Genomic DNA, 23,929 nt, shown 5'->3' on the forward strand with positions numbered 1-23,929 from the left:
TCGAAAGTTGCAAGTTTGAAGTAAAGACATTTTTGATAGAAAAGAAAAAAGAAGTGTAAATATAACCCCTTAGATCAGGAATAAATTGCATCTATAAATAAAATAGGCTGTATGATTATTGTTCAGAAGAACAAAGGGCGTGGCAGTTTTGGCGCAAAAGTCAGAACCGAGTATCTCATCACCTTCATCATACCAACAGTGTATGATTTCTCATCTTATGAACAATTAATGGCAAGAATTACAATCTTTAGGTATCAATATCAAAATTAGAACTTGTCAATATACAAGTCGTATTATTGTCAACGGCGGGGATCCCGTAAAAAGATGTTCTGAGTTCACGTTCCTTTGTTGATCATAACGTGGAAGAATAGTTTATGCACATGTCCCCGGTCATAAATTTTATTTCATTTGTCTAAACTGATGTAGTTTTAGGGTCATATCGTGCTGGACAGAAAGCTGCCAGAAGCATGGCGATATCAAAATATTTTCCACATTTCTTTTATTTCTAGTACTAAGTCGACTGTTAATGTTTTTGACTGTCTTCTGTTTTTGCTTCGTTATAAACTTTGTGGAAGACGTTTTTATAATAGTAAAGTATCTGCATGCATGTGTGATCGTGAGCAATCACAGAAGAAATTCAATGAAATGAGATGATTTTGACAGGAGAACTTTACTTTATGGAGTCAATATGAATAAGAAAGACAAGTAGAAAACTTCCACAGTACCAACTGGTTACACAGCTATTTTAAGAAGGTAAGTTTTACCTTGAACTGTCCCTATGTTACTAAAACAACTCCTGTTAGGCACAGAATGCATTGTTTGTTGTATTTATTATGAAACAACAACAAAAGTTACTAGACAAACACTAGTAATGCCACGAGAGACAGGATTTACAGATAATTTAAACTTAATTAAATATGTTGAAAGTATATTTATGCTTCATCTGTAATCATTTACATAACAACTTACCTGACAAGAATAAAAGTATTGTAGCTTGTAATATTTATTCTGTATTTTCTTTTTAATTATAACCTCATTGCAAGAGAAAATGCAAATGAAAAGTTTAAGGGTTTATTGCCAGAAGAAAAGAATAGTGACCACACCCCTTCTTCCATGAAGTGAGAAGTATATACAAGAAAAAGGAGACTGTGAGCTTGAAGGGGTGTGGTCATAAACGATATATAATAATGTTGCAACTTACATAATATATGCTTACATCCAGTCTAAGTAAACTTAGTCTCAGTGTATTTCGTTACACTCCACCACTGAGTCTAACAAAACCTAGTAGAAGGTCGCGTCAGGTAACCTTTGAGCTACTTATAACTGTCCAGTCAAACGTGAGACGGTTAAATAGATTGAACCAATCAAACAACGGCTACTATTTAGGGATCGGTGGGACTTTCAAAATATTCAGGTTACCGACACAGATCTCTCCACAAACAAAAATCTTTATATAACAAAGTTATTTGACCAGCTGTATATATGCTTTGGGGGTTCTGTTGACATGGTTACCATTAGCCAATATTTCCGCAAGATGACATCTTTGAATATTGCCAAAAACACTATTTTCAGGGACTGTTTACTCACCATTGTCATGGTTGTAGTGTCCGCTGTGTGCATCACCTGGAAGGGATCGTACACTAAACAGCTTTCGGAATCGTTCGGGTACGAACCTTTTCTAGATAAAAAGTTCAAAATGTATGTGCGAATGCCCATTTTCGCGATTTGGTAAGCTGTGTTCTCATTGGTCATCTCAAAGGTTACCTGACGCGACCTCCCATAAAGTTTTGTTAGACTCAGTGGTGGAGTGTAACGAAAAGTACTGAGGATAAGTTTTATTAGACTGTGCTTACATCATGCATAAAGGAAGTATGAAAAATACATGCATAAATAGGAATTAATGCAAATCAAATAACAAAGGCTGTTTTGCCTTACATACAGAATTATGCTACTATGGATCACAACATGCCAATAGACAAAAGGATAAATAAAATAAAATAAATGAAAAAGGGAAACCTCCAAGCCGGAGGCCCCAAGGTAAGTTGTGATGCAGATGATAATGTATATGAACCTTCCCGATGGAGGGTATTAATCTGCAAGAGAGATGGAAATATTTAGAAATATGAATGATTTGCTGATAAGGAAGTGATCAGTGGAATTTAAATATACTAGAGTAAAAGGATAAAGATAAATGCTAGGAATGATTAGCTGAGATGGATCGCCCCATAGTTTGCACAACCAAAGCTCTCTGCTCAAGATCAAAGGAGAGATATTCCTTGTATGCGTCACTCCGCCAGTCTCCCTGTAGTTGTATTAACTCTGGGGGAACTCCCGACTTGAAGGCCCAAGTGGCTCCACCTCGTCGAAAACTATGTGATGAGAATTGCGGTGGATTTCGACCTGTTTTCTTCACCAAGGTTCTTAGTTTTTCTTGTATTTCTGGGTATGTTATAAGCAACGTGTCCTCGTCTAAAGTTTCGAGAGTTCATCTGCTGATGTGGAGTTTGTGCTACCAAACTGGATTTTCTGGCCATCAGGAAAAAGGCAAATAAAAATAAACACCAGTATGCTGCATCACATGTTGATCCCAGGTCAAGGAGCATAAAAAATTGTGTTAAAATTTCAGGGGTGATGGCTAAGACTTTGTGGGGACAGTGAGGATTCATTTGTGCTAATCCCCGATACAGAAAAGTAATTTCATAGCTGGATAAGAAGAAAACTTGAAAACTTCATGAAGCATTCATGAACATTAAATGAGACATCTACTTCATGAAGAGTTCATGAAGATACTTCATGGAGAGTTCATGAAGAATTCATAGAGATACTTCATGAAGAGTTCATGAAGATACTTCCTGAAGAGTTCATGAAGAATTCATGAATATACTTCCTGAAGAGTTCATGAAGAGTTCATGAAGATACTTCCTGAAGAGTTCATGAAGACTCCCCTGAACTGTTCATGAAGACTTCCTGAAGAGCTTTTTCTGCCTTTTTCTGCAACACAAGTCACATAATCTGACCATGCTATGCAAGCTGGCAGGCAACATATAAATTCATCACCAATGGATGTGACATAAATTAAATATCAAGCAGCAAAGAGGACACAAACAGAAAACTAGATTTTGATGGGATTTCCTTTTTATTCAAATCTTCAGCAGAAAATTCTGATTAATTATTTAAAAACAACACAAGAACCTGTATCCAAACATTGTGCTCTAGAATTAAAGAAGCTGTCATCCATATATACTTGTTCTATCTTTACTACAGCTTGGATGTCAATCAGTCTGTATCCAGGAAAATGAACTCATTAGGAACACCATTTCATGCAGTAGATTGTAATATACAATTTCAGAAAGTGTAATCCCTTCAGACTATATGTTTTTTAAGTAGACAATGAGAGTCACAACCAAAAGAGAATTTACAACAGGGCCTTTAATCATCTACCTGAAAGTTGTACATGGGGCATCACAATTAATCTCAGAAGACACAGGATGGAAGAACCTTCAGGAAGAGCAGTGGTAACATCACTGAAGATGCCCACATTGGTTTAAGAATGGTTAGTGACTGAGTGAGTTGAGTTCCAGCAATATCACGACAAGGAACCCAAGAGAAGGGCTACATACATTGTACTCATGTTACGAATCAAACGCAAGTCTTCAGTGCGAAGAGTGAACACTTTGGCTCAGGAATATAATCATCGAGGAGAACTTCATCTTTGTGTTTCAATATTTGCAGAATCGCCCCCATTTCCTCAGAATCGCCCAGTGGAAATCTGAAAAACATTGCAACCAACAACATTTAATCATAGTCTTTCCATTTCAAAGAGTCTAAAGCAAATACTGAAACTTTGTTGTTTTTACAAAAAAAAATTGCTCAAAATGTTAAGTATATATAACTTGTTTCAGATAATTTTTCACCTGATTAATTAAACTATTTTAAATAATTTAATGATTTAATTTTACACTGATGACCTTAAAGTATTTTTTTTAATACAAAGAGTGCATATCAAGTAACAAAACTGGCTTTTAAATCACTTGTCTACATTCATAATCAAATATATTCTGAAATATCTGCATTTCCCAACACTTAAAATAATCAGCACTTCATAAAATAGAAAAACGTATCTTCATGTAACTGAACCTATTTCCAACTCAAATAGATGACTAAACATTGTGGCACAATCACTTTTAATTTACAATCGGTAATTATTCCAAAACTGAATACAAAAACGACAGAGAGAAAATGAAACATCCCTGAAAGTGCCTATAGCAATTATCTCCCTTTTCATTTGAATTTATTTTGTTGTTTATAATCTAAGCCAAAAAAACTTAGCACCAAACTAGCACCTTGAACTCTGACACCATCTGTATGTGCTCAGATTTAAGTCACCATCGTTACATGCCCCTGTGTAAGTCCCATCGTACACAAAGTTCACGTTATCATTCCGTACACATTACTGATTTTCCTTCTGAGACTAAGAGACATACACTGTGTAGAAACAACACTTGATACACTGCTATATGTTTAAAAAATGTTTCTGTCATTCTCCTCAAAGAGAGTTGCTTATCCCTTCACCAATGTTTGTTTATGCATATTCCGGCACTCAAAATAATTTGAAAATTGTTGTTATTTACGTACCGCTCATGGAAATCAACTTGGGATGCATCCATAGGCAGTTATTCTAGTCGATTCCTTTATCTTGAGTCAGTTCTTGACATATCCATCGTTGTATTATCGACGAAATGCGCGAATCGCAAATTAATTAGTGATATTCATCGCCTGAATCGTTGTCTGTTGGCGAAGTTGCATTTCGCGCCTTCTGCCTCGCTCTCGCGCTCGAAGACAGCAGCAATGGCGTCATGCCGGGAAACGGTCGCTTCTTTCCGTATAGAATGTTGCAAGTTTGAAGTAAAGACATTTTTTGATAGAAAAGAAAAATTAAGTGTAAATATAAAGCTTAGATCAGGAGTAAATCGCGTCTATAAATAAAATAAGACGTATGATTATTGTTATCCGTTCTTAAAGTCGCAATAGATTTCGGGAGAATGAAGGGCGGGGCAGTTTTGGCGCGAAAGTTACTCCATCATACCGACAGTGTATAATTTCTCATCTTATGAACAAATAATGGCCAGAATTACAATATTTAGGTATCAATATCGAAATTAGAACTTGTCAATGTACATGTCGTATTATTGTCAATGGCGGGGATCCCGTAAAAACATGTTCTGAGTTCACGTTCCGTTGTCGATCATAACTTGGAAAAATAGTTTATAATGCACATGTCCCTGGTCATAAATTTTATTTCATTAGTCTAAACTGACGTAGTTTTAGGGTCATATCGTGCTGGACAGGGAGTGACAGTGGAATGTGTTCTAAAATCGAGAGCATTGAATGTTTTCAACGAAAAGATCAACTTGCGGGTTATGAAAGCTGTCAGAAGCATGGCGATATCAAAATATTTTTCCACGTTTCTTTTTTTTTCTAGTGCCGAGTCGACTGTTAATGTTTTTGACAGTTTTATGTTTTTGCTATGTTTCGTTATGAACTTTGCGGAAGACGTTCTTGCGATAGTAAAGTATCTGCATGCATGTCCGATCGTGAGCAATCACGGGAGAAATTCAAAGAAATGAGACGATTTTGACAGGAAAACTTTACTTTATGGAGTAAATATGAATAAGGAAGACAAGTAGAAAAACTTCCACAGTACCAACTGGTTACACAGCTATTTTAGGAAGGTAAGTTTTACCTTGAACTGTCCCTATGTTACTAAAACAACTCCTGTTAGGCACAGAATCGTTTAGCGTTCTTTCATGCATTGTTGTATAAATTATGAAACAACAACAAAAATTACTAGACAAACACTCGTAATGCCACGAGAGATAGGATTTACAGATAATTTAAACTTAATTAAATATGTGGAAAGTATGTTTATGCCTCATCTGTAATCATTTACATAACAACTTATGTAACATGAATAAAAGTATTGTAGCTTGTAATATTTATTCTGTATTTTCTTTTTAATGTAGTTTACTCTGGAAATTTGTAGTGAATAAGACTAGACTTACTTCATGAACAAAACTTCATGAAGTAACATATAACTTCATGAAGTGTGAAATAACTTCATGAAGTTGAAGAACTCTTCATGAAATATGTCTTCATGAAGTGTGTCTTCATGAAGTAAGTTCATGAAGATTTAAGCGAAAGTTGATGAACATTTCATGAACTCTTCAGGGGTTTCGCAGGGGTTGCTTTAATGTCAAACTCGTTAACTGCTGCTGTGAAGCAGATCTCCAATTCTGCAACACCTCATGTCTGACATACCCTTTGTTCAATGCCATGACTCATACTTGATTGTTACAAAATATTTTGAGACGCTTCCCTCGGAAATATTTTCCCCAGATCTTGAGGCTTACCGTGATGGTAAGCAATTCCAGAACACTGATACTGTACTGTCTCTCCTGTACGCACTTGGGGAAAGCTCGGTGAAAATACTGCCCATCAAACCAGGTTCCACAACCATGTAAGCAAGCATCAGTAGCAAGCACTGCATCTGGGTGTGACCATTCTTCCAACGCCATCATAGATGTCCCGTTATATAACGATAAGAAGATATTCCACCATTGGATGTCCAGCTTTGCTGATCTGATGATGTCATGGGAACCAGATTCTGGGAGAGTTTTGATCCAACCAATAAGTCTGCCTAAAAAGATCCTACCAGGACGAACACATGAAGCTACAAAGTTCAATTTACCCAGCAATGACTGAGCTTCTCGCAAGGTAGTATGAGTCTGCTCTAACCAACTGGCGGTAAGATCGTGGATTTCTCTCAATCTCTCTGCATCTATAGTTAGTGTATGATCCCCTGTGTTAAACTGACTTCCAAGGAAAATCATGTTAGTGGTAGGTGCACAAGCTTTATCCCAGGCTTCTTCAAGTCCACACTTCTGTATCACGTCACCCAGCTTTCGAAATGCAGTATCCGCTACTTGGGGTTTATCACATCCCCCAAAATCATCCAGGTAGTTCACCACATCAACGTTCTCTGACTTCGCAATATAGGCCACAGCATTTATGACTCTTTGGCAGATGTACGCTGCTGATCGAAGTCCCATAGCAAGCACTCTGTCCACAAATAAATGGTGTTGCCACTTATACCCGAACAGATTTATATCTCCTGGATCAACGGGGATTTGACGATAAGCTCTCTTGAGATCTCTCTTGAACAGCAGACAACCTTTGCCTTTGACCTTGACTATTTCCACTAAATCATCGACTGATGGGTACTGCAATTTTCCATTTTGTCCAAGATAGGAATCTTTGGGAATCCACTTGTTGACACCTGAGCCTCCATCACTGCTCAAATCAACAACCACTCTTCTACGAACTTTGTCACTCTTCGGTACAGTATTCAAAGGACTTGTACATGGACCTGATGAAAAGGGGGAAACCTGGAAGGGGCCTAATACTGCTCCAACTGTAACCTCTTTGTCAAGATAATCCTCTACTGCACCTCTAATTTATTTGCTCCTGCATGGTTTCTTCTGCCCAATGTTAATAATTTGAAATCCCCTTCAAAATTTACTGGCCATCCGAACTCCAGAAAGTCAACAACACCTGAATCCCAATATTTCTTTAAATTGTTGCGCATAAATGAAATGTTGAGGTTTGAGTCTACTGGTATTCTGCATCCAAAGGCATTTGGGAGATAAGAACTTTGGATTTGCTCTTGAGCCTGAACATACTTGTGCAAATCTATGGGAGATCTACTTCGCAGTTGGCAAAATCTACATGTATCCTGATCTAAAACTAAGCTACAGCCCAAGAATTCAGAATCTGGGCATTTTCTTGAGCAAAACCCACAATAACATTAGAATCCACCTTAAGGTCATCTAAAGGGGAACTATCTTGCTCCACAAACTGAAGATTTGCATTAGCATATCTGGTGAAATAATGAGAATCCTGTGCAAAAGCACTTTCTTTGCCTCCCATGCAAACCTGACTAGGAAAATGGGTATTGTCATTGTGTACCTGGTCCCACCCTTCAACTGTGTTGAGAGATTCAAAGTCTCTCTTACCATCTTGATTAGCTGATAGGGATAGTGATTCAGATTTACTTGCCTGGGAGTCAAAGGTGTCAAGTCATGTTCTTACAGAACCAGGTTGAGAACCAGATTGGTGCGGGCAAGCTGAGGAACATTCAGGGTGCCCTAATTGGGCCTTATCTTTTAACAAGCAAGTGGCACAGAGATGGCAAACCAATCGGTTTCTTCCTCGTATAACCTGCATATGGGGGGAAGTTTGGCTACATAAATTTCGCTGAAACAAGGGACAGAACCAGGTTCTGTTGGCCAAATTATTATTATCCAAATTGTCATTTCTGAAATTGCGAATGGTTGGGAATTTTTGTTGGTTGTGACGCAAAACTGCTTTAGCCAGAATTGGGACTTCCAGAAAAGTGGAATCGTCACCCCAGCGTTTGTGACCAAGTTCTATTTGTTGAACAAAGCCTGCAAAGAAATTTAAAATAGCTTTCCATCCATACATTTCGCTGTAATAAGTAATCTTTTTCAGAAGACCCAAACGTGCCCTACTTTCTTCTAATGGGGTAGAGTCTGCACCTATGATTTCCAGCTCACCAGCTACAAGCTGTCTAAAGTCTAACTCATGAAACTTAATGTCTTTAGCAACATGTTCATACTGTAAAGTGGTATGAGGCCAAATCTGAGGGTTGACAAATCTGTCGACCGCCTTAGCCTCTAAGCCTGATCTTAAAACCCACCTTCACGATGAGAGGCATTTGACCCTTGTACTCCTTGAGACTCAGAACTGTCCATCAGCGGGTTTACAAACTGACCCATGAGGGTTGAGGCTTGATTCTGGATCCGTGGATTGTCATGGAGATCGTTCAATGTCACATTGTCAATATTTACCGTGTTTGAGCGTCCACTTTCTGTACGATCCATTTCGAGTAGGTTAACTTCATCCCACAACGCTTGTAGATGTCTTCGCCACTCTCTGTTTCAGTTCAGTGCATTGTTTCTCCAAACGAGTAATTTCAGCTTCCATGTACCGCCTGTACAACTTGTGGAAAACTTCACCCAATGATTGACGTGTTAACAAGCTCCACACAAAGGCCGAAAAACTACCATTCATCAGCTCACTATGACTTTTTTTTCACATTACATGCAGTCTTCGATCTTCTGAGGTAGTCACGATATGGCTGAAATATTGCCGATGTGACGTTAAATTTTAACTCACTCACTCACTCTTCTGAGGTAAAATACAAAACTACACTTTGGACTAAAATACAAAATGGCGCTGAACGAGAGCGATAACAACAGTGTCAGCAAAAACAATTTTGAAAAGTTAGAGTGCCAGACAGAGGCGAGGCTTATATACCGCCCAGGGAGCTGACCCCAAGGCCAAGCTGACCTCTGATAGTAACTCGAAAATGAGGTAGCAACAAAACCTACAAAATAAAACACCTCGGCATAATTATATATTTTGTAGACAAAATATTACAGTGTAGTTTACTCTGGAAATTTGTAGTGAATAAGATTACATTTACTTCATGAACAAAAACTTCATGAAGTAACATATAACTTCATGAAGTGTGAAATAACTTCATGAAGTTGAAGAAGTCTTCATGAAGTAACAAAACTTCATGAAGTGTGAAATTACTTCATAAAGTTGACAAAGTCTTCAAGAAGTATGTCTTCATGAAGTAAGTTCATGAAGATTTAAGCTAAAGTTGATGAACACTTCATGAACTCTTCATGAACTCTTCATGAAAACTTCATGAACTGAATTTCGCAGGGGTTTGCCCTTGTCTATTTTGGAGAGAAAAATAATTGTCATATTATTAATATCAATTAACTTATCAAAATATATGAAAAGATTTAAAGTTGTAACCAGTTATGAAACATAAAGTATTGACAAATCTGTCATAATTATTCAACAAGAACGTTAGTTTATTGCATAAAATTATGAATGTAATTCAACTTGTTCTGAAGTGAGACATATAATTTTTCCAATCATGTAATATGAACGCAATATTTATAAAATCATCTCCGATTTCATGTGAAACTATAACTGAAAATATATTTTAGTTTATAAAACATGCATACTGTAGTTCCTACTACACTACATCGTCATAAAAAGAAAAGCATGAATGTTATTTGGAAACACAAATGCCACGCCCATATCCGCGCACCTGTTGTTGAGAATGATGTTTGTAAACGTTTTAGTGTCGGACCATGTGAAAAAAAGAATAAGCTGGGATCAACATGCATCACAATTATATCTTTGCTATCTTTATATTCAGTGGACAATAAAGTAATGTGCCTAATATGAACAAAAATTCAAATAAAGATACTGAAAAACTTGCATCTGCAGTGTTGATCGACTACTGTTTCTGGGTCACGGGAGCATTCAAGGTCAAACTGGTTTGGCTATGTGCGAATTTATACTGTCAAAAATACACCAAGAAAATTCTGTGAGCTCTGATTAATCATTTTAAACAGTTATTTGGGTTTGTCAGACGAAATATCTCCAACTTTTCTGTTAATATTCAATAATGAATGAATTTCATCAGGCAATCCCTGTCTGTGACATCACATCCGGTGGCCTTTGCATTTACTAGAAAACAAGTTAGATTTCACGATCTTAATTTTCGTCTGTCTCTCGTCATACTAAACAGAAAATGATACATGGAACACTTGTAGAATGAGAAATCCTCCCTCTTTCGCCAGGTCTTACACAGAAGAGTTCTGTAATCTTTCTTCTGACCAAAAAAGCTATATTTTATGTAGGAGTTGGACGAAGCGGGCCATGTTTGTTTTTCGTACGTGTAAGACGATCTAACACTGTCTTTTTGCAGGTTTGTGCAAAACTTATTGAAGCATAACACTTGAAATTTGCACTAATGAATGTTTATAAATCATGTATTTTATTTTGCTATTTTCATGACATGACACGTTTAAATAAACGTAATACATGTAGTGCCATTTCAGTAAGACCTGTCTTGACATTTAAAATATGATTTGTTTACGACGAACGTTTTCGATTATTTTTTTTCAGAATTTTTAATTTGTTGTCATGCGGATATTTGCCAATACAAATATACGAAATTAAAGTCAGATACTTATGAAATATCAGTAGTAAGAATATTGAAATCGGTTTGCGATAATTGGACAATTTATACGGCTCCTAATATAAAACGCATCCGGCTGTCAATCAAGCGGTTCGGTTAAATTCAATAAAATTTACTTTATTTATGTTTGTCTTGTAATTAATATCTGTACGTTTGAAATTATCTGGATATTTTTTTATTATAATGTTTATTTTTCTATCTAGTATTAATGAGCTGAATATTTTTTCAATTGTTCCTTATTTAGTGACACACCGACTGTTTGAAATCACCCACCCTCTTATCAGCGCCTTATGCTGAAATTAATTCAACAGGCTAAAGGTTAAGGGTGTCAGTTATGGTTTGAAATGTAAAACTTTCTTTATGGCAAAATTGTTGACACCAACAGGTTGGCTCAGGTCATGAATCAGACGTATATTCTCATCAGGCATGGTTATGGCACTGAGAGCACTGACGATGGTTGGTTTATCCATTACCTCCTTGTAGTTACCGTTAAATATTTCCTTTTTTATCTGGGTCTCTACCTTCCTGGTGTCATCACTGGTTGATTTGTAATTGTGGACTTCCACAGTCTGCGGGAGCAACAGTTTGTCTTTATCAATTATATGGAAGCCATTTTTAATGCCATCTAACAAAAGGTCTCGATTCTAATCATAGTTAAGGGCAGTTTCCCGCTCTTGTAGCTTTGTGGACAGAGAAGACATGGGAACATTACTTGGTTTGAGTCAATATTGTGGGGGCAGCACCCATGGACCCCTATATAATGTCCCAGGTCTCTTGTGGTTTGGGGCGTTATGGCCAGGTTGACCATAGATCATGCAGATGTGTGCAAACCTACATGGTGGCATACAACAGCCATATCGACTGTTGAATTGCCTAATAACATGATGGCCTGTGGTTGGGTCATACCGCTGCATCTTTTGGTCACGTCCAGTTTGAAATGATTGTATATCATGGATGACCACACTGTTGGTTTGTGTCGTGAGGTCAGAGGTGCACATTCAGTTTCATAGTCCCAGTCACAGCCCCTTTCTACCTGGTCTTCATGGTACATAGTGTCAAACAACAAGCCTGCCTGCCATGTAAATGTCAGCACTAGAGTTGCAACCCTGATTAAATAATCGATGTACTTTTTTCTGCAGCCAAGCCACATTCCATCCTTGTGAACTATTTCTTGATAGATGTGGAGACTGGCCTCCATATACTGACTCCTGGTAACTTTATCCCAGTCCAGTTTCTTTTCAGACATAGGGATTTTTCCTGCATCAATGTCAGTATCCAGTTCACCAGATGAAACACACTGGATACTTGCATTCCATCTTTGTGAAGAGGTATGCAGCCAAATGTAATCCCTGATATCCCTATATGGATGTTGTGACTTACTTGACTGTGATGTGGATGGAGTTGGCATGGAATCACGTCCCCACAGTTTCGTTAACTGATTGGCAGTAATGTTGTCAGTTCCAAATGTTAGTCCAGGCAGCTGTGGAACCATGCAAGGGCCTGGCTGGGGATCTTTGTCACACAGAGGTCATGTGTTCCTTCCTTTAATTCCTGGACACCTCGTTTGAGAAGCTGGCTGTTGGTTGTTGATCTTCAAAAACATTGTCAAAGTCTATGCTAAACACTCCACAGACCGGAGAGATAAGAATCCCTGAGAAGCCATGGCCGTCACAGTGGCGGGCAGTTCATTGTTTTCAATCCATTTTTAAAATTTGGCATCAGTGTCACAAGTATAGTTAACCTCTGGATCCATTTGTCTTCTTTGAGCCTTACCATTAGAGTTCTGTTTCCTACTTGACATTGCATGAAAACTTATTTACACACAAACCATGAAGGTGTCAGCACTGGACTAAGCTGAATCAGGGGTTAAAAAATCCCATCGCCCAACTCCTGGGACAAGTCAGTTTTCATTTCGGACAATGAAGTAATGGTATCTTCTTGTCCACTGACTACTAGATAATTTTTACTTATGGTTTCAAAATGCAAATTTCATATCTGCTCTTAATGAAGCAATTAAAGGTAACACTGATAGTAAAATAGAGTTAGTAGAGAGTCAAATTATCACTCTTCGCTAAATAGTCCAGTAAACATTAATGTCACACATTGTGTCATAAAATCAGGGCAAGTGGAAAATTAGTCAGGACAAGTTACTTTCTTGAAGCTATACTTGCCCTGTGACAAGTGGCTTTTCAAAATATTTTTGAACCCCTGGTGAATGCACACTAACTACAGACGCAAAAGCAAGAGGCACATGGGCTGAGAACATGTATGGTAGCTATGGCAAAGCAGAGAATGCTAGGAGCTGATTGGATAGAACTATAAGACAGTCCTCCTAGGGTAATTGCAAGGGCCTTTGGGGCAATAAGACTATCCCCCTAGGGTAAATTGCAAGTGCCTGCATAGTGCCTATGGGATGTGAGTAGGGACTGCAGATGACTAAAAGTAGTTCACCCACAGGAGTTGTGGTTTTAAAGAAGGTTGAGACAGCCTAACTGACAAGTATCTCATGATATGATTGGTCATAGATAACAAATCAGCCATTATACTGAACAGCTGAGATACAAAAAATACAAAATTCTGGAACTTTGATGACACCCCATCCCATGTCCCTTTGTCTTATATATGTTTTAGGAATAGTATTATACAATATGTATATATGTATGCTCATATGATAACATGTGTTTTCTGCATTAAGTCTTGATGAACCAAAGGGACAAACTGTGAATCTGCTCGATGTAAGTCACGGACTATCATACTAGTAATTTCCTTAAAATATTCGGTATGCACTAGCAATGTATCAGTGAAAACGCCTCTTTCATAGAAGATTATTAAGCATGTACATAACTTCTTCTTTACTGCCTTTGCCATAGATGTTTTGTACAATTTAACCTCACACAATGATATGAGAGGGACATTTACTTCTTTCAGTATGTCTCATGTTTTACGTACAAGGAATACATATGTTAAGAAAATATATGTACATGCACCGAAAGGTCTACAAGAGAAAGCACAATAAAATTGTGTAAGACATTCTATACAAGATGTGTATTCACACTTGTTTTCTTTCAAGATATATCTTTACAACACAAAGAAACAATCAGGACATGCTCGTATGACAGTTTCCTGTAATCCCTGCAACCTGCCAGTGATATCAGGCGTGAATAGCACTAATTAGTCTTACCACATGGAGCCAGGCTATCAGCACGGGGTTCCAGGTGTTGAGCGGTGAAGTTGCCCTCAGACTTAATGAGTTAAGCACTGTTAAAGGTCACATGCAACGTAAAACACAACTTTGCAGATTCTGGTACCTTTCAGTATGCACTTACAGAAACAAATCATAAAACATGCCAATTCAACCTATAAAGTTGAAAAAAAACGCGATGAAAAAAAAAGCCCGCGAAATCAGAGTTCAAACGTTTCAGTAAATTTCCCCAACGCTGGGGGGAAAACTGGTTTCAACAGCTGTGCTGCTCAGCATCCATAATTCATGTGCAGTGAATGGGTTTGCAGAACTTGAAACAGTATGCATGCCCAGAGTCTGAGGTCATGAGCAGTAGTCTAATCTTGGTTGTGTACACAAACAAGTAAATAAACTACTCGTTACGTATAACAGCTTGTTGATTGTGGTAAGCAGCCTGTGTCGCCGAGAAAGCTCAGTGTCTGGTTTATTCACACCTATGTGTCTGCCTGCCTGTCGGCTAAAGACAACATGCAGTACACAGCTTCAATCAGTGACCACGTGCAGTTTTGAACTTAACACCTATCAGACTATACGACATAAAGAAAATAGATTGATTTATGACTCGTGCACCTGAGTCCCGTCTCTGCCACATTATGTAATTAGGCATGTGTGATACACATGACATGTTTTTATGTCTGTGGGTTACACACAAACTACATCCATTTTACTCGGATGATTGGATCTGACGGAAACTGGTGCAAACTCTTGTCAGTTTCAAGTCCTGCTTTGTACTTGGACGAATGACAGATTCCAGCCACGCAGTAGTTTACCATCTCTACTAACATGATTTTTGATTGGACCAAGCGCAAATTCAGAGAACATGTATTTTCAAAACCTAACATCTCTATATACATTCTTCATGGATAACAACTTCTTTTCGTGTATATGATTTTGTTTGACAACAGTATATGAATCCATACTGAAACGATGCATCAAGTACACAAAAAGAAGTTGTTATCCATAAAGAAACTTACTTTCTTGTGACTCGCCATACTTCTAAAATGCCCATCAAACAGATCATCTTTCTGTACACACAATGAACCCTCAGCATGTCATCAAATGAAACAGCCAATCGGAAGCTGTCGTTACACTTGAGTGCACATCCAACCGCTTTGACTGGGTTCGGTCTCTCGAGGGCTTCGTTTCGGGGAATGTAAGCCCAAGTACAAAATATTGCAGTTTTGAATCGCAATTGTATGCTTATAATTTTGTTTATTTGTTTTCATAAAAGCGGCAATGTATATTATGTGTCATGAATAAGTGATAAATGTGTTTTAAGTATATTTGATTTTTTGGTTGCATGTGACCTTTAAGTTGGACGAAATCATTTGTCATTTTTAACTGCCGATGATACCGTTTTGCAGTTTCAGCATTATATCATGATTGTTTGTTTGGACTCTCACAATATGTTTCATTGAAGTAGCCTGTTTATCAACGACAATTTCAACAATTTCAACACTTTGACTGCGAGTAAACACTCAGAACTGTGCTGAGAGCAGTCTTCAAACTGGAGGAAGTATTTTGCATCCATTTCTGATATGATAGTTCTTGATGTGCTTTAATGTGTTGAGAAACTTTGATTTTTCCATGATGGTGAAATGATCAAACTGGACTGAGTGATCAATCCCAGTAATCTATGTCAAGTTCACTGTTTCTAGTCAGGATGAGATCCAGTGTAATTCTGAGAACACAAGTTGGATCTGCGACTTGCTGAACAAGTCCATGGGCTTATATAAAGCGCGCACCTGTAATATCACACTGTCATCAGCTACCTGAGAGAAATGCTACATGCCTTTCTAGATATGTGGTTTGCCAGCTGATCCTTTGTATACTTGGGGATTGTGTTAGTCTTGATAAACTGACTTTGTATGTGTTCTTATCTTCCACTACGAGAAGTGTACCTTCCTCTTACAGTTTTCATTAGTAGTTCTGTTGTAGTGATGCTATTCATTTATAATGCGGCCCAATCATCACTCACTTCACCATTACAACACATCACAGTATTTTTTATGTAGTTATTTGGTGCAGGCATATATCTTATACAACAGTAGTATTTTTTATTACGCCTTAGTTATGGGGAATGGTGGGGTAGCCTAATGGTTAAAGCATTCGCTTGTAACGCTGAAAACCTGGGTTCAATTCCCCACCCTGGCACTGTTGTGTGAAGCCCATTTCTGGTGTCCCCACCATGATATTGGGTTAAACCCAAACCCTCCCCACCATGATATTGGGTTAAAACCTAACCCTCCCTACCATGATATTGGGTTAAATCCTAACCCTCCCCACATTGATATTGGGTTAAACCCTAACCCTCCCCACCATGATATTGCTGGAATATTGCAAGGAGAAGGAAGATAACTGTATTTTAGTACTTTACGTTAGAAACAAAAAAGAAAAAACAGAGGGTAGCGTTATTGGAACAAAAAATAGATTTTCATACATACCCAACCCCTTGACAGAGTCAAAAGAGTGACTACATATGATTACTTGTTAAGGGGAAATTTACCTGTCACTTGAAATGTCTTTGTGATCACTTTGAAAACACTTTCATTTATCACAAACTGGAGACACACTTTGGAAGCTGACCTGGTGTACTCTCCGTGAAAGGTCTTTACTTTCACTGACTGGACACGCCCATCATCTCCAGGATAGATCTTCAGGACACGTGCCTTGTCCTGTTGGCCACATGGTTTGTTCACCTGAATCGGCATGATGAGATCACCTTCAGCAATGTTTGGGAATTCTCTTTCTACCACCACAAACCAGATAAAATAACAAACGTCCTTGGAAGTCCCTTGTGACACTTGCCGAGGCAGTTATTACAATTGTACACGGTACAAAATATCACATCAGTGATCATTTACCCTTCACCGTCTTGTTCCACGCATAAAAGCCGTCAGTCAGATTGACCTTCACAGCATTGCTACAAGGCAGTTTCTGTTTGCACCCTAAAGAAAGAGTAAGCATATTCTCACCATAAAATATCAGATGCTACACTAAGAGCAGTGTTTCACATCTCGATTTGATTACACTTCCAATAAGGCTCTTTTTGCAGCCTTTGATAAACAAACTACCATTGTATTAAAATATAACAAACCAGTATGTTAAGTGCTAGTCATCTTAGCCGAGAATGAACTTACTGCGCTATGACATCACATTTATAGGCATATCTGACAGCTGGATTATGTTACCTGAGGGTGTCGGGGTGTTATACCCTTCTCCCTAGGCAATCTGTATTTCCTCCACTCTTTGTCTGGGGATGATGTAGTCAGACGGTATACTCAAGGATAAGTCCAGTTTGGCGTTCAAGTCCTTTTATTTATGGTATAGTTTTTCACAAACAAAGGTCCTCAGATAGTTCCTAGTTTCTGGTCTAAACACAACATTAGTTTACTATGTCCTGGAAGAACTTGTTGGTCTCTTGCACAACTTCTGATACTATAAGTTCATCTGAGCCATTCTCTCAATATACGGAGAGAACCTCTCAAGTCAACGGTGGGGCCCAGAATCGCACACCACTCACCGGACAACTAACAAAATAGAAGTCATGACAATTTAGGCTCCTCCCCCGAAATAATGTCCTACGTCATACAAAAATGACTCATACCCAATCTTAATAATTAGTTTCTTTCATTAGTCCCTTTCCGAAACATTACCGGTACCATCAAATTCTTCCAGTTTCAGATATCTTCATTAATCAACTTTTAGCCATTCATCAACCTAACATTGACATATCTGACAGAATATCAAATAATATTTCCGACTGGTAGGCACCAGAAGATACTTAAACAAATTATTTCCGATCCTCTGCATGTCCTTTTTATTGACAACTGACCACTAATATCCGAATGTCCATCCGCCTAATCATGTAGAATTACAAAGTCCTAGTTTTATGTTACTTCAGAGAAATTGCCATTTCCTCCAAGAAAAGTGAATCCATAAAATCTGATTACTTGGTCAATGCACTTTCCCAGTACATTGACCCTCCCTAACTTGACTTCAATTTTTCCATATATATATCATTGTTTTATAAACTTTTTAACTCTAAATGTCCTGGTTATACATGCCCCTCCTGTTGTAGAGCATGTCCCATGCGATTGATAAATGGCTCAAGTTCCAACATATACATATATACATCATATCCATAGCAACAACAAAGATTAAGATATACATAAATGATACAATATCAACAGAGTACATATATATCTGAGGACCCGAAAACTCAAAAAGCCAGAATACAAGTAAATGTCTCAGATAGGATCTGTCTTTGGTTGTACCTATCTGAGAAGCGAAACAGTCATTTAATAATTAATAACCTTGAAACAGTAACCCAGTGAACATAGCCAATGCAGATGTATAGTAAAATCAGTACAAATCGAAAAGCATGTAAAAATTCTTGTTTGGACTCTTGAACATTTTCACATTTTTCTTTTCACACAAACTACAATAGTTTTACAACACCATTTTACACATTCTAATTATAAGCATGCAACATTTAAATACAATATGGAATAATTAATACATGAGGACACTAGTATGTCTGAGTTCACATATGTTATCATGAGTGAGTTTCTTTTCTAAGTCACATGTGCTGAAATCATTGTAACGTTCTCTTGTGTAAAAAAACTTAACAAGAATCTAACTTTATGTATTCTGTCTTTACTGTTACACAAGGTGGTGGAGCAGAAAGTCTACCCGACTCATTAATAAGTACTGGGTATTGTTCAGGTATCAGTGACAGGAACATGAATGAAATAATGTGTCCAATTAAGTGTCTGTATAAAAGATATGAAGTTTATAATAGCCATAGCATGTCCCCTATCAGAGTCTAGTTATCAGTAGATATGACCAGTTGAGTGTAGGTAAAGTATTATTTTCTCTCTCGTTAATTTTACAACTCTCAAAGACTAAAAGAAAATACTCACAGGAATGACTTTACTTGATATGGTTAAGTGGCCTTTGGATGTTGCAGTGAGCATCATTGTGACATAAACAGTACTGTCCTGACTGATGAAATATACCTTCGAAATTGTGTAGTGTTTGAGTATTCCTATCCTTTGGAAGTTTATAGTTTCATAAAATTCTGTTACCAATGTAAGATAATGTGGATTTTGGTGCATAAAGACAACTCACTCCCCTTTGACTAAAGATAGTACCCCAGTGAAATTGATAGGTATGTAAGAAGCATGTTGTCAATGGTATTTAGTTCTGTTGTCAACGGTGTATTGAAGTTCCACATCGTCAGTAGTATCATCATCACTTTAAACATGAAGCCGAAGGGTCCTGTAGAACACAAACATCTGAGTAAGCTCCTGTTTCAAATACTTTGTTCCACTCCTCATTAGTATGCAAATGTCTCTTACAAGTAAGGGAATATTCAACAATCCCAATTGGTCGTCACCAATGTCCTATACAACATATCACCATCCCATGAGTTAAATGTTTGGAACATTCAATTAACCGAAGAACAGTTACACCGTTCATACAGTCTTAGTTCATGAGAAAATAACATGTGGTACTCGTGAGTCTGTCAAACATTTCATAATAGAGGCCTCCTTAAATTTCTTATATCAAGCTGGTTTGTTCACTCTCTCACTTAGTCCCGGTCATAGGTAATCTTTCCTATGTTAGTCCCTTGTTACTGTATCAACCACTTTATTCTACTTATATTCAGCTGAGTCCTCTGTACGTCCTGTTCATCTCATATACAACTGCCTCTGACCAGGCGAGAAAAAAAATTGTCACCCATCGATGTAATTGGCCTCCGCTTACACTCCACGACCGATTTATATGTCTTCACCCAGGCTACGAGACAGATCGACACTCCGTCCTTCGTCCCGAATGAATTCATTGTTAGTCTTTCGACTGTCCTCATCGTTCAGAAACCTGAGGCAGATGTTCATCTACCCCACACTAGAGAGTGTCAGTCATCTCTAGACTCTTTTGAGCTTTTATATATACCACGAATGCAGGCATGTCCCTCTGCTTCGTATTCATCATATAAATGCAGGCATGTCCCTCTGCTTCGTATACATCAATTCTCATAAGTGCAGGAATGTCCCTCTGCTTCAAATACATCAATTCTCATAAGTGCAGAAATGTCCCTCTGCTTCATATACATCAATTCTCATAAACGCAGGAATGTCCCTCTGCTTCATATACATCAATACTCGTGTGCGCGGGCATGTCCCTCCACGACTTTTCCATAACTATTTTCATAACTTTGGGTACCCATATAGACTGACACGTGTCATAATAATATCGGGACTTAAAAATATGTGTAGCTACCTTATACTCGGAGTTTAGGAACATCATGTTTAGGAATCTATCGTTTTGACTTGTGCTTCCGTTTTGTTTTTCCCTTCATCGTCTTTCTGATGTGGAAATCCTCCACTATTTCAGCTGGAAGAAATTCCCGTTGGACCCATTCACGTTTTGCGACACCTGCATATCGCACCTTGTACCATTTTCCTTTGCGATCTGACATACATTTCTCAATGGCTTCAATCTGTTTGTCCTCTGTTGCAGGACTGCACTCAGTTACATCAGGAACATCATCGTCTGACGCAACTGGCACATCGTGTGTATCTGTACCAAATTCATCTCCAGAAATCTCTTCGTCTGAAGGAGTACCTGTGTCATGTTTTGACATGATGATCTCCTCATCAGGAATCATCTCAGGATCTAATTCCTCATCGTCGGATAAATCCAACGGGGTTGCTAGTGGACGGGTATCTGGACTGAAGTATGGTTTCAGTCTGTTGGCATGAATGGGTGATCTTATCAACTTGTCATCACCGCATCTGCGTAGCTGAAACGTGTGCGATGGGTATTTCCATACCACATAGAATGGTCCCTGCCAAGACTTATAAGGTTTTCTGCTGAACCCTTTTGGCACCTTTGAACAATAGAGCCAAACTCTGTCTCCAACACGGTATCGAGGTTCTGCTGATTTCTTGTCAAATTGTTGTTTGTATGCCTCCTGTGCAATCTTCACATTCTCATGAGCAATTTCTCTGATGATCTCAATATTGCTCAGTAACTGCCTTAGATCAGTGCGAGTTTGAACAGGAAGCCCCTGCTTCTGAGGTTCCAACACACTGTCAATTGGCAACCTAGGTTCCCTTCCAAACACCATGAAGTAAGGAGAGAAACCTGTTGAGCTGACTGCTGGGCTCATTCTGTAGCCAGCTAGTATGCTAGGCAACAGTGTTGGCCATTTTTCCTGTTCCTTGTCACCATAAATTCTGAGTGTTTGACCAATGACACTATTCATGCGCTCAGCATGGCTGTTTGTTTCTGGATGGAAAGGGCTAGTCTTAAGTCTGCCTATATCCAGTAATTTGCATAGCTCATTCAACAGTTTGGAGGTAAACTCCTTACCCCTATCAGTTAGTATGCTTTGAGGGCATGAGTATCTGCTTATGACTTGATCATACAACACTCTGGCTACTTCAAATGACTCTTTGCTTTTCAGCGGAAAGCATTCCGGCCACTTGGAAGCAGCATCAATGCAAAGCATGATGTATTTGAATCCCTCAGGAGATTCCTTCAAAGGGCCTATCAGGTCCACGTGCCACCTTTGGAAAACATCTACCACCGGTAGAGGTTGCAAACACAGCAAAAATAACTTGGTTTCCATTCTTGCGGAAACCTGATGGATACTGGGTAATGTAGGTTTCCGCTAGGTTTCAGTTTCAGGAAACGCGCAATGAGAGTTTCCGCATAGTTTCCACAACTGAAACTAACAAGTCTTGGTTTCCGTCATGTTTCCGTCAACTGAAACTGTAGTTGGAAGTTTCCATTTAGTTTCAGTTTACTGAAACCTTTATAGCTGGAGTGAGTAAGTTTCTGGTCTTGCGGAAACCTTGTGGATCTTGGGTAATGTAGGTTTCCGCTAGGTTTCTGTACAAGGAAGATGACAATGAGAGTTCGCTTAGTTTAGAAAACTGAAATATGTTGTATTATCTGTTATATTTATTACATATTTATTTGAACAAAAAACAAACTCTGAAAATGTTATGATTCAACTGTTTCATTTCTTAGAAAAGCTCACATTTTAATGCAACAGGGCAGTTGCCGTAGTACACAATTCGCTGTATTAAGAAACTGGGGGGGCTCAGAGAAGAGTAACAGAATTCTCTCCACACACGCACTGCTCAGGAGGCAGGCACACTGAATGAAGACGAGCTAGCCACTACACAAAGTGCTTTGTTCTTCTGTAGATGTTTGTTGGTGTATGCGAGTCCTGGTTAATATCTGGCGAAACATCTGAATCCGAAAAAAAAAATATGTCTTTATTGAATCCATGTACAGTTACACTTTGAGTGAGGTCAAAAGGTTTATTGTATGTATCTACATAGTGTCTGCGTCATTATAAAGCTATATGAATAATATTATTATAAAAGAGATTCCCTTACCGGGCATATAACAGATAATATAGCGGGAATTATAAATACCAATGAAGGCGTCTTGTCATTCTCCGAGTTTGTTGGTCCACAATCCATATCTGTAAATCAAATAACTGACACAATGATTCTTTCAGAAATATGAAACTTGAGATGTGATGATTACGTCAATGCATTGTAGGGCTAACACATGCAACATGTACTGATGGACAAGGTTTTAATGGTTATAAAACAAATATCAAATCATCAAACTGATTAACTGGTACACCTGGATACACAGAACTGACACAGAACATAAGATACTAGATAATTTGATAAACTAATGAATGTATGATGTGACTTTGTTGAAATATTTCTGGAGTACAGATTGTATGAATAGATATAACGAAGACATATATACGGAATATCTCTGGGTACCCATGTTAAAACAAATATTGTAGAAACCAACCATATTTCAGAAACGTATTTCTTGTGATTTTAGGCTGTCTTTCTTGATAGTTACTTGTCGCAATGTCCGCAAAGAACTGTGTCTCTGCAGCAGAAAATGCCACGAATAGTCTACAGAAATTATGAATACTTGCATGTACAAATCATAGCCAAAGGGTCAGTGGGATTGTGCTTCATTCTTCATTCACATTGACAAATGAATTAAGGTTTGAAAGAAATTGTGACACATCACCAAATTATATTAGTAATAGTAATAAAGGTATTCATCAAGTTAACTTAAAGGGTAGATACGGATAGTAGATCTGGTTGTATAACTGAAAAGAACAAACAATGTTAATATTTCTAATCCCCCGTGCATGTTTTGAGCACTGTGCGTAAATTACTTACATGGTACGTGGGGGGTCCATCCAGCAGAAATATATCCGGATACTACCTTCTCCTGACAGAATTTTAGAAAATAACTTATTTGCCACAATAAAGTTTCTCATGAGTGCTAAATCAGTAGGACTCATGACGCTCGGGCCAGTTAAAGTAAGGTGAACATGTTTTCAAAATTAATCACTGTTAATCAATATTGATGCTTGACACTGAGAAAAAACAATCAGTGACGCTAATGCGATGAAAAGACCGCTAAAACCATAACTGCCCACTGTTGTCACTTTGAGTACTTACATTCAATCCGCT

General features: G+C 38.1%; 1 protein-coding gene across 1 annotated transcript; it reads right to left on the reverse strand.

Annotated features, from left to right (window-relative positions):
- Positions 1-2,931: 2,931 nt before the first annotated feature.
- LOC137261973 (uncharacterized) lies at positions 2,932-8,960 on the reverse strand. Its single transcript, XM_067799778.1, has 3 exons — positions 8,777-8,960; positions 6,411-7,426; positions 2,932-2,991 (listed from the first exon to the last, which is right to left on the reverse strand). Exons 1-3 carry the CDS (start codon positions 8,958-8,960, stop codon positions 2,932-2,934), a joined length of 1,260 nt encoding a protein of 419 aa, XP_067655879.1.
- Between the last annotated feature and the right edge of the window lie 14,969 nt (positions 8,961-23,929).

Source organism: Haliotis asinina, chromosome 14 (genome assembly GCF_037392515.1).
Source record: "Haliotis asinina isolate JCU_RB_2024 chromosome 14, JCU_Hal_asi_v2, whole genome shotgun sequence".
Lineage (NCBI taxonomy): Eukaryota > Metazoa > Mollusca > Gastropoda > Lepetellida > Haliotidae > Haliotis > Haliotis asinina.